The sequence below is a fragment of the Lepus europaeus genome (genome assembly GCF_033115175.1).
Source record: "Lepus europaeus isolate LE1 chromosome 12 unlocalized genomic scaffold, mLepTim1.pri SUPER_12_unloc_1, whole genome shotgun sequence".
Lineage (NCBI taxonomy): Eukaryota > Metazoa > Chordata > Mammalia > Lagomorpha > Leporidae > Lepus > Lepus europaeus.
The window spans coordinates 278,359-290,696 of record NW_026909001.1 but is presented as its reverse complement, the minus strand read 5'-3'; the positions used below and the strand labels follow the sequence as shown (position 1 = coordinate 290,696).

The window sequence follows — 12,338 nt, the reverse complement described above, 5'->3', positions numbered from 1 at the left end:
CGAACCCAGGGATCCACAATCGGCAGAACCTGGCTGACCCTAAGAATTCCCAAACTTGCTGCTGCAACTGTGGCTGTGGGATCCGGAGTACAGTCTCCTTGTGCTCAGGTGTCAGCCACCATTGCCCCCCTTTCAATAGGTACCCCAGATAGGTTACCTCAGTCTTTCAGATTTGGGCCCAGACTCCCCAGGGTGTATAAGAGGTCCTCCATTCCCCAGGTACATCCCTCGATGGTCTGTGTTGTGATCAGCAAGTCATCCACATACTGCAAGAGGGTCAGGTTTGGGTGAGCCCATCTATACTCACTCAGGTCCTCATGAAGGGCCTCATCAAATAATGTAGGAGAATTCTTGAATCCTTGTGGTAGTTGGGTCCAGGTTAATTGTCCATTGATGCCCCTCTCCGGGTCCGCCCACTCAAAGGCAAAAAGTTCTTGACTCTTGGGAGCTAGGGGTAAACTAAAAAAAGCATCTTTTAAATCTAGGACGGTGTGCCACGGTCGTTCAGGACTGAGAGTACTGAGAAGAGTATAGGGATTGGGCACCGTTGGGTGAATATCCGCGACTCTCTTATTTACTTCCCTTAGGTCCTGCACAGGCCGAAAGTCTCCTGTGTTGGGCTTATGCACTGGCAATAGGGGTGTGTTCCAGGCTGATCTGCATGGTCACAGGACCCCTTGGTCCAAGAGGCACTGGATATGGGCCATGATCCCCACCTTTGCCTCCAAAGACATAGGGTACTGCCGGACTCTGACTGGGTCCACCCCAGGTTTAGTCTCTATGTATATGGCTGGTCGGTCGGTGGGGAGCCAGTCCCACCCCTCCGGTTTCTGCCCAAGCCTCTGGGAAACGTTTCAGCCACCGGTCGATTCCCTGTTTGGGCACCTCAGGCTGTTGGTAAAGTTGGTATTCATCTTCCAGTGGCAGAGTCAATATTGATATGGGCCCATCTTGAGAATCTGTCACTTTTGGTCCTCTTGGTAGAAAGCAGATTTTTGGCCCCTATTTTGGTCAGCAAGTCTCTTCCCAGGAGGGGGTATGGGCTCTTGGGGATGACTAAGAAAGAGTGAGATACTCTGCTGGTCCCTAAGTCCACAGATCACAGTTATCTTTTGATCCCCATAGCCCCTTGTACCCATGAGGAATCGGCTGATAGTTTTCCCTGGGGTTCAATGAGAACTGAGTGTTGGGCTCCCGTGTCCACCAAAAATTGGACAGGGCTCCCCTCTACTTGCAGGGTTACCCTAGGTTCGGGGAGGGGATATGAACCCCATCCTCCTTAGCAATCGGAGTCTTGGGTCACCAGCACAGTAGGAGGTGGTTTTTGTGATCCACCTGCCCTGTCCCTTTTGTTCTTAGGGCATTCCTTGGCCCAGTGGCCAAACTCCTTGCAGTAGGCACATTGATCTTTGTCTAGCCTCCTGCCAGATGCCCTCAGCCGCGGTGGGCTACCCTGTGATTGTTTTCCTCACCCGACTGCAGCCGCCAGTACCCTTGTCATCTTCTCTGTTGCCCTCAACTATCTTTCCTCGGGAACATCTCTGTTGTTAAAGACTTTTTGAGCAATCCTGACTAGGTCCTGAAGATTTTTCCCTTCTAAATCCTCCAATTTTAATATTTTTTCCTTGATATCGGGGGCTGCCTGGTTCACAAAGGACATGACTACAGCTGCCTGGTTCTTGGGGGCATCTGGGTCCATAGGTGTGAACTGCCTAAAGGCTTCCATTAACCTTTCTAAATACCCAGAAGGGGACTCTGTCTTCCCTTGGGAAACTGCATATACCTTGGCCAAATTGGTGGGCTTGCATGCCGCTGCTTGGAGACCCACCATTAGAGTCTGGCGATAAACCTGTAGCCATCCCCTACCTTCTGCCATATAGTAGTCTCAATCATCTTGTGGGGGCCTGGTCAAGGAGAAAGTCCGGGTTGACAGTGGGCTGACCATCGTCTCCAGGAACCAGTTTTCTGGCTTCCATCTGGATTCGCTCTTGTTCCTCCATAGAAAATAGGATCCAGAGGAGCTGTTGACAATCATCCCAAGTGGGCTGGTGGGTAAACATAACACTATCTACAAGAGAAATGAGATCTTTGGGATTGTCAGAGAAGCGGTCATTCTGAGTTTTCCAGTTATAGAGATCACTAGTGGAGAAGGGCCAATATTGGAGGCTAGGATTTCCGGTGTCATTGGGAGGTCCGATTTCCCACAGTGGTAAGGCCACCATGGTGTCAGGGCAATTTGGACTCACTGCTCACTGAGTGCGACCCCTCGTTCTTTCCACTGGCTCCCCAGAGTCGGGTTCTGTCTCCCTCTCCCTTGGTGCTGCCTGTGCTTCTCTGTCTACTGGTTGTGCCTGTCTAGGATTTAGGGGAGAGAGTAGGTATGGAGGGGGGTCAAGGGCTAGGAGGTCCACGGACTAGGCAGGACTAGGTTGAGGGGCAGCTGAGGATTTGATTGGTTCGCCAGCATCAGTGCGGCGCAGGGCTGGGATTTTAGTAGGGAGGAAGGGGACCATCCAGGTGGGCAGATTTTCTATTAAGTCCTGCCAAACAAGAATATAGGGGATCTGGTTCGGGTGTCCCGCCTGACCTTGAATTTTTGTACAACAGATTGGTTGAAAGTTCCCGCCGGTGTCCATCCAACATCAAAGGCTGGCAACTTTGACCTACCAAAAGTGATGAGTTTGTCCTTTCGGACTTCCACTCTTAAATCAGAGTCCCTACTCTTTACATCCTTAAAGTGGTTCAATAGGATGCTGAGAGGAGTGGCCTGTGTCTGTCCCATTGTGGAAAAGAAAGACCTGCAATTGGGAAGAAGTTGTTAAAAGAAGGGAGAAGGTTTTATCAAGTAGTGCTAAAATAAGTAATTTCCAGAATTCGCAGCTTTGAATCGAAAGCTTTTGGTGAAACACTTAACAACTGCTACAGACACAAACACAGACAGAAATCACATGCACCGTGGAACTGTTCAGCCCAAACAAATGGGCTATCCCAGCCCGACCAAATGGGCTATGCCAGCCCGATCAAATGGGCTATCACACAGATAGCCCCAAATGGGGTCTGAGGAACATCTTTCTGCGTCCCCAATGACAGCCCTATAGTGTGTCCGCCAGGACTATTTGTTGACCCAAATTCAGAACCTACAGGCAATTCCAGTACAACGATAAACAATGCAAAGTTCCAGTACAACAATAAACAATACAGTAATACAAAGACAATGCCGGCAGACTTACCCGGACCGGTTCTTCCATGACCCCTCGACCTGGACTCTTGGTGGGCTCTGGGGGACAATCCCGGACAAGCCCCCAAATAAAGTGCCCGATGAACAACTACCCCCAAGAATCAGAGACCACCAGAGTCCAAGGTTGAAGCAAAATTGCAGGGGTCGTTTATGGAACTCAGACCCTCCCAGCCTTCCCAGTAACAATGGTATGGCAAAGGAGAGCCCCTAGCCCAGTTTACACAAAGCTTATATAATTCAGTACAAACAGGTATATACGTAAGCACTTTCTTATTCCCTATTTGGCTTTTTCTATGAATTTAAGCATTTCATTGGTGCTTTTAAAAGTGAAAGCTGCTGTCTAAAAAAGAGGAAGTGAAGAAGTAATCTAAGCTTGTTAGGAGCTCGTCGTAGGGGTGATATATTACTCGGGGGCATGACCTCACTAATATGCACCACTCTTTGTTAAGTTGCAACACTATTCCTGAGACACACGGGGTCACTCCTGAGGTGTTACAGGCCCACCAAGTGTCTCCTGGCACCGGGTAGAACCGGGAGGCATTGCTTTTGATGGTATGGCTACATATTGGTCCGGCATGCCCTGTGGTGGCAATGCATGTCCCGTACCCTTGCACGGCCTATAGGGTAGTGCCAAACTCTATTTGTCTCCACCACAGGCAGCCCTCAGCACTTAAGAGGAAGAAATTTATCTCTACCGTAGCTTCATAGTAGGGTGGGGAGGCCTGGAAACATAACCAGCATGATGTGGTCAAGTTAGGGAAGGTGGCATTTAAGACTGTAAAAGCACCATTCAGGATCCCCCACAACAGGTTAGGAGGTATTGCCTCCTTAGCTCTTAGAGGCCTACGAGGACAGGAGTCTACAATTTTAGAGGCATCAGTTGGAGATGGTAACATTTTGGGCATTGGGGCCATAGTTGTGGGAAATAATGGCTTTGGAACGAGGAAGTGGTTTGGCCCTACCCCTCTTGAGGGGCCTCGTAGAGCCCACCATTGAATGGTAAATCAGATACCAGGGTCGGTCCCATAGACATATAGTCTCAATCCCCAAGTTTTTCCCCTGACCCATTGGGAATGTTGTACCGCTTGCCAGGTTTTTACTTTAATTCGAATTTTCCCCCTTTAGTTGAGGCCCTGCCGATTTTGGCCATTTCTAGTTCTGTGTCCTTAGCAGTCCAGGGAGATATTTCACATCCCCATTGACCACAATAGTAGTCTTCTGCCCCCCCCCCCCCAATCAGGAGAGGCCTCAGCGGGGCAGACTTACCATCCAGTCTGGTGTAAGTTAGCCTCTATTCTGGGTTGCCCACATCGCAACATTCTTACCCCAGGAGTCCAATGCCAGGTAGCCCGAGAAATGAACGTTTTAAATCCATTTGTCCCAAGTCCTGTGTCCACCTCTGGTAACACGTTGCAGAGGTCAACAGTGAACACTAGTTGTCTGGTGCCGTTGTATCAGCTTATTACCCCTCCCTTTACCCTTAAAGACCTATATCTGGGTGGGGGTTGATGAGAAGTTATGCTCAAAGCTATTGCTTCTCCAATAGCTAGGAGAAGGAGGATTACAAGTCTATGCCTCATTTCTCAGGTGATCTGCAGCCTGTGGGATATGACGCAATCTAAGCTTCAGGGGGTGACTTTTATCTCGGCTTTTGTTGACCCTCCAAGTTGACTTGGATGTAAGAGGTTCTATGAGGTCCTGGAATGGGTCCGCTGATTTAGCGTGAGTGTGATGAACCCAGGAGGACACTCCATCTACCTTGAGGGTGGTGGGGCTCATCAAGATGAGTTGGAAAGGTCCTTTCCATCTGGGTTCAAAATTTTCCCATCGGTGGCATTTCATGAACACCCAGTCGCCTGGCCGGTAGCTGTGGGGCACTGGAGGAGGCCCTGTCTCTTAGTTTTGGCCACACCTGTTCATGGATCCTCTGCAGGATTTGGAGTGAAAACAGAAGTTCAAAATCATCATCATTTTTAATCAGATTTTCTTTAAGATTAGGTATGATGGGAGGTGGGCTGCCAAACAAAATTTCATAGGGAGTAAGCCCCAGTTTGTATGGGGAATTGTGGACCCTATACAGAGCATAGGGGAGGATGGCTACCCAGTTTGTGCCAGTCTCCATGGTCAATTTGATTAAAGTCTCCTTTTATGTTCTGTTCATTCTTTCTACCTGTCCTGAACTTTGGGGCCTATATGCACAATGTAATTTCCAATCCACCCTGAGTATGGAAGCCAACCTCTGACTTACCTTAGAGACAAACTCTGGTCCATTATCCAAGCCTATCATTACTGGGTAAGATGTCCTCCAGTATCTTTTTGGCCACCACCTGGGCTGTTTCATTCTTAGTGGGAAAGGCTTCTACCCATCCTGAAAAGGTATCTACAAAAACTAATAAATATTTATACCCATACTTTCCTGGCTTTACCTCAGTAAAATCTACTTCCCAATAGGCTCCTGGTTTATCTCCTTGCTGTCTTGTTCCAGAATTTTGGGAATTTTTTCCTGCATTGGTGAGTTGGCATACCTTGCATCCAGATACAATTAGTTCCGTTTTGCTGGGAGCCTCTTTTATTCTCAGTCTAGTTTTCCTTATTAAGTCCAGCGTTTTCCTGACACCTAGGTGGGTGCTGTTGTGGATTTTCTGTAACACCTTCTCTCCTAGTTTCTCAGGAACTACTATTCGACACTGGGAGTCTCTCCACCATCCCTCAAGGAATTGTGCCATAGGGAGCTTTCTTGCCCACTGCAAATCTTCCTCCGTATACTCCGCTATTGGTGGCAGGTCCCTGGGTCCTGGGTCAGGGAGCTGTACGGCCATAGCCTGGGCTGGGGACCGTGCTATTTTCTTAGCAGTCTGGTCAGCAAAGTGATTGCCTCTCGATACAGGGTCAACAGGTTTTTGATGGCCCGGGCAGTGCACTATTGCCAGTTTCCACAAGTTTGGTTTCCACAAGGCAGCCAGAAGTACCAAGATTTCTTCCTTATTTTTAATAGTCTTTCCTCCTGCATGAGGAGGCCTCTCTCTCAATATATAGCGCCATGTATGTGGGCAGTGGCAAAAGCATACCGGCTATCCGTGTAGACAGTTAATCTTTTTCCCTCTCCCAGCCTTAGGGCCTGGGTTAAGGCCATTAACTCGGCCTTTTGTGCCGACATGTCTGTTGGCAAAGGCTCGGCCCATATTATCTCAGTCTCTGAGACCACTGCTGCCCCTGCATACCTCTGTCCTTGGTGCACGAAGTTGCTCCCGTCGGTGTACCATGTGGCCTCAGCGTTGGGTAGTGGCTGGTCTTGTAGGTCTTCTCTTACCCCATGTACTTAGGCTAACACTTCAACACAGTCATGGAGTGGGGCCTACAAATCTGGATCAGGTAGCAGGGAAGCAGGGTTGAGGATGGTTGGTGGCTGAAAGAAAATTCTTTTTTTTTTTAAAGTGAAAGAGGCTTTATTTTTAATAATAACATACATATCATTCATTCCTTTTAATTTTTATAGTGCACAGCTATATATGGAAGTATACAGAGAAAAGTAAACATTAGAAAATACCCAAGAATGGAAATATATAGGCAAAGAAGACATTTTATAGATTCATGAACAGGCTTAGAAGTATTACAAGAGAGTATCCATTTTATCTAGTGATAAAAATAAAAACTATGCAAAAAAAAAATCTATTCAAACCATGGCAGGCAAGTGCAATCAGTACAAGTTATAGTTTCCTGGGTATAAAAACTATACCTGTTCTTTGGACTGAAAATATAAAATGAATGGCTTTTTATATCCAGGCCAAAATTCATCTAAAGAAGTAAAAAGTGTGGATACTGTTATGCCACATGTGATAAAATATTTAAGGCCACATGTATATGGAGGTCATCAATGTACAAAGAGAATATTGAGAGGTAGGGTAAATAAAAAAATAGAGAAATGCAATAAAGAAAGTGCCACTTCTGCCTAAATCAGTAAATATCAAATGCGTAGACATTAAAATAGCAGCTCTATATACTACACGGCATTTCTACTTTCTTTGTCACGAGGAATGTACTGTGAATCATTACAAAGTTCAATGAATACCATTCGGCAGAAAATGTAGAGTCTTGGCGTTAGGGCAAATTTAATTTCCTTTTCCTTTTATACATGAGGGGGGAAAGAGTATAAAACTAGGAACACTCATCTTTCCATCCAGAACACTAACTTTTAAGTATTTTACATATTCTGTGTTTGGAACAAGGGGGATACAGATATGGAGATCAATTAAACCCAGCTTCCAACTCACATTTCAGATTTGGAAAGCTAAGGAAAGACAAAAGTCTTTACCATTTCTAAAATCAAATGCTTCAAGCAGGTTTCAAAAATTGAGCGGAAAAAAAATTGATAAGGAAAAACAGCAAAGAATGATATTGAACAAAATCTCCTGGTTTCCTTTACTGTTTCTTTTCCTTTTATTTTTTTTTTTCTCAAATTGCACTTTACAGTAGAAATGCATACCAACTTGGACAGATCATGGCTCAATACTGCTTGGTGCTCTTATTTTAAGACATCATCTTCTTGCACTCCACTGAACAGAAAACCATGCCCTCTACTGGCATGAACTTCTGCCCAATGAGACACTTGCTGCAACAGGAACACAGAAAGCACTGTGTGGAGGCATGCCAGCTGAAATCGTTGTAGGTTACCCGCTGCACTTCTGGGTCGATGGCATTGTGGCATCCCTGACACACCACAGCGTGGTTCTTCACGTAGCAGGGCTTGCACACAGGCTTGTCATTGACCATCACGTATATTTCGCCAGCCAGGATGTTGTCACAGTCAAAGCAGCAGAAGTGTTTCAGATGCCAATTCTGGTTTTCTGCCTGGGTATACTCATTGCTGAATATCAGCTCATCACAGCCGGCACATCGGGGTTTCTCGCTGTCACAGTAGTGTCTGCCGCAGAACAGCTTCCCGTTCTTCCAGAAATAAATCATGTCGACCAGCAGTTCAGAGCAAGTGCTGCAGACAAAACACGCTGGGTGCCACAGTTTATCGTAGCCGGCCCTCTCAGCATAGATGGCGGGGTCGCCCTCCTTCATGCTCAGCTTGCAGCAATAGCAGAAATACTGAGTTCCTTTGTACTCGGCAGATTTGTTCTCCATGGGCCCCATGGCTGCCGGGGTGCTTCTGTCCCCCGCAGGGATGTAGAGTTTGTCGGGGCTGGGACTACCCATCTCATAGGGAAGTTTCACACCTCCTACGCCCAGTGCCTCACTCTTGTATTTCTTCACAAACTGCTCCATCTCCTTCACCTCTTTGGGAGATAACTCATGGCACTTGGAAGGGTCCTGGTCATGTGCGGGGAGCTGCTTTGCCAGCTGCTTCTTTCGGTACTGTGCCCCTTCCGAGCCTGCCACTGGCTGTTTCTCCTTGGGCAGCATCTGCATGTACTGTCTGGCCAGTGCCTGGTTCTGGACAGGAGGAGCCCATTCATAGGTGACTGTGTTGATGGAGACATTCTTCTTGGCAGCAACTGGATTGGTCAGTATCATAACATTGCGTTCATACATGGGAATTCCATCCGTCTTTAGCTTTGCGATCAGAGTGGTATACTTGGTGTCTTCAAAAAGTCGCCCCACTTTTCTGTCCTCTTCATTGCTTAAGAGGACGTCATGTTCTTCTTGGCCACACTTGCAGTTACGACATATTTTTCTCCAGAAGTGCAGTTCAAATCCTTCACATTTGTCTTTGCATTTTAAACAGGGTGCTCCAAATCCTTGCTCGTGACCTAAGCCCATCTTCTTCATCTTGGCGTCCAGGTCCATGTTTGTGGGTCAAGAGGGGGCGTCCTCCTCCTGTCCAGGATCTCACGTCCAGGCTCAGGTGGCCTCCGCTCCGCCCCCGGCACTGCGGGATCGGCCGGGACTCCGGCGCCGCCGCCGCCGCCGCAGCCACTCGCCCGGCGCCGTCGAACTTCCGCCGCCCAGTCCGCCGCAGGCCGGCTGAAAGAAAATTCTGAGAGGGTTTAGCAACAGTCCTTGGTAGTGATTTAGCCATGCATTACTGAGCCATTGGTCGGGGGGCTGCTTTAGGAGGCCTTCAACAGCATGGGATGTGGTGACCTGCAGTTCTTGCCCCGTGGTTAGCTTGTCTGCATCTTTCACCATCAGGGTCATGGCCTCCATCATTCTGAGACAAGGGGGCCATCCGGCAGCCACAGAGTCAAGTTTCTTTGATAAGTATGCCACAGGCCATTTCCAAGGGCCTATGCGTTGAGTCAGAACTCTCTTAGCTACCCCCTTACTCTCGTCCACAAACAGCTGAAAAGGCTCGGAGGCATCGGGGAGTCCCAGTGCTGGGGCCAAGAGCAGCGCTGTTTTTATCTGCTGAAAGGCTTGTTCAGCCTCCTCTGTCCATTTGAAGGGTTGCTGATCTTTTGTCACCAGGTAAAGGGGTTTGGCCAATTCAGCGAACCCAGGGATCCACAATCGGCAGAACCTGGCTGACCCTAAGAATTCCCAAACTTGCTGCTGCAACTGCGGCTGTGGGATCCGGAGTACAGTCTCCTTGTGCTCAGGTGTCAGCCACCATTGCCCCCCTTTCAATAGGTACCCCAGATAGGTTACCTCAGTCTTTCAGATTTGGGCCCAGACTCCCCAGGGTGTATAAGAGGTCCTCCATTCCCCAGGTACATCCCTCGATGGTCTGTGTTGTGATCAGCAAGTCATCCACATACTGCAAGAGGGTCAGGTTTGGGTGAGCCCATCTATACTCACTCAGGTCCTCATGAAGGGCCTCATCAAATAATGTAGGAGAATTCTTGAATCCTTGTGGTAGTTGGGTCCAGGTTAATTGTCCATTGATGCCCCTCTCCGGGTCCGCCCACTCAAAGGCAAAAAGTTCTTGACTCTTGGGAGCTAGGGGTAAACTAAAAAAAGCATCTTTTAAATCTAGGACGGTGTGCCACGGTCGTTCAGGACTGAGAGTACTGAGAAGAGTATAGGGATTGGGCACCGTTGGGTGAATATCCGCGACTCTCTTATTTACTTCCCTTAGGTCCTGCACAGGCCGAAAGTCTCCTGTGTTGGGCTTATGCACTGGCAATAGGGGTGTGTTCCAGGCTGATCTGCATGGTCACAGGACCCCTTGGTCCAAGAGGCACTGGATATGGGCCATGATCCCCACCTTTGCCTCCAAAGACATAGGGTACTGCCGGACTCTGACTGGGTCCACCCCAGGTTTAGTCTCTATGTATATGGCTGGTCGGTCGGTGGGGAGCCAGTCCCACCCCTCCGGTTTCTGCCCAAGCCTCTGGGAAACGTTTCAGCCACCGGTCGATTCCCTGTTTGGGCACCTCAGGCTGTTGGTAAAGTTGGTATTCATCTTCCAGTGGCAGAGTCAATATTGATATGGGCCCATCTTGAGAATCTGTCACTTTTGGTCCTCTTGGTAGAAAGCAGATTTTTGGCCCCTATTTTGGTCAGCAAGTCTCTTCCCAGGAGGGGGTATGGGCTCTTGGGGATGACTAAGAAAGAGTGAGATACTCTGCTGGTCCCTAAGTCCACAGATCACAGTTATCTTTTGATCCCCATAGCCCCTTGTACCCATGAGGAATCGGCTGATAGTTTTCCCTGGGGTTCAATGAGAACTGAGTGTTGGGCTCCCGTGTCCACCAAAAATTGGACAGGGCTCCCCTCTACTTGCAGGGTTACCCTAGGTTCGGGGAGGGGATATGAACCCCATCCTCCTTAGCAATCGGAGTCTTGGGTCACCAGCACAGTAGGAGGTGGTTTTTGTGATCCACCTGCCCTGTCCCTTTTGTTCTTAGGGCATTCCTTGGCCCAGTGGCCAAACTCCTTGCAGTAGGCACATTGATCTTTGTCTAGCCTCCTGCCAGATGCCCTCAGCCGCGGTGGGCTACCCTGTGATTGTTTTCCTCACCCGACTGCAGCCGCCAGTACCCTTGTCATCTTCTCTGTTGCCCTCAACTATCTTTCCTCGGGAACATCTCTGTTGTTAAAGACTTTTTGAGCAATCCTGACTAGGTCCTGAAGATTTTTCCCTTCTAAATCCTCCAATTTTAATATTTTTTCCTTGATATCGGGGGCTGCCTGGTTCACAAAGGACATGACTACAGCTGCCTGGTTCTTGGGGGCATCTGGGTCCATAGGTGTGAACTGCCTAAAGGCTTCCATTAACCTTTCTAAATACCCAGAAGGGGACTCTGTCTTCCCTTGGGAAACTGCATATACCTTGGCCAAATTGGTGGGCTTGCATGCCGCTGCTAGGAGACCCACCATTAGAGTCTGGCGATAAACCTGTAGCCATCCCCTACCTTCTGCCATATAGTAGTCTCAATCATCTTGTGGGGGCCTGGTCAAGGAGAAAGTCCGGGTTGACAGTGGGCTGACCATCGTCTCCAGGAACCAGTTTTCTGGCTTCCATCTGGATTCGCTCTTGTTCCTCCATAGAAAATAGGATCCAGAGGAGCTGTTGACAATCATCCCAAGTGGGCTGGTGGGTAAACATAACACTATCTACAAGAGAAATGAGATCTTTGGGATTGTCAGAGAAGCGGTCATTCTGAGTTTTCCAGTTATAGAGATCACTAGTGGAGAAGGGCCAATATTGGAGGCTAGGATTTCCGGTGTCATTGGGAGGTCTGATTTCCCACAGTGGTAAGGCCACCATGGTGTCAGGGCAATTTGGACTCACTGCTCACTGAGTGCGACCCCTCGTTCTTTCCACTGGCTCCCCAGAGTCGGGTTCTGTCTCCCTCTCCCTTGGTGCTGCCTGTGCTTCTCTGTCTACTGGTTGTGCCTGTCTAGGATTTAGGGGAGAGAGTAGGTATGGAGGGGGGTCAAGGGCTAGGAGGTCCACGGACTAGGCAGGACTAGGTTGAGGGGCAGCTGAGGATTTGATTGGTTCGCCAGCATCAGTGCGGCGCAGGGCTGGGATTTTAGTAGGGAGGAAGGGGACCATCCAGGTGGGCAGATTTTCTATTAAGTCCTGCCAAACAAGAATATAGGGGATCTGGTTCGGGTGTCCCGCCTGACCTTGAATTTTTGTACAACAGATTGGTTGAAAGTTCCCGCCGGTGTCCATCCAACATCAAAGGCTGGCAACTTTGAC

At 48.6% G+C, this 12,338-nt stretch overlaps 1 protein-coding gene and 1 long non-coding RNA gene across 3 annotated transcripts in view; both read right to left on the bottom strand.

Annotated features, from left to right (window-relative positions):
* LOC133754274 (uncharacterized) overlaps window positions 1-12,338 on the bottom strand; it is a 303,902-nt gene that overhangs the window by 127,255 nt on the left and 164,309 nt on the right. The gene's annotated exons all lie outside the window — the stretch shown is intronic.
* On the bottom strand, window positions 7,631-9,145 carry LOC133754281 (testin-like). The gene has a single exon (XM_062184753.1). The coding sequence runs from the start codon at window positions 9,029-9,031 to the stop codon at window positions 7,766-7,768; it is 1,266 nt and encodes a 421-aa protein (XP_062040737.1). The 5' UTR covers window positions 9,032-9,145; the 3' UTR covers window positions 7,631-7,765.

Coding starts and splice junctions, on each gene's coding strand:
- LOC133754281 (XM_062184753.1), bottom strand. CDS start 9,031: ATGGACCTGGACGCCAAGATGAAGAAGATGGGCTTAGGTCACGAGCAA.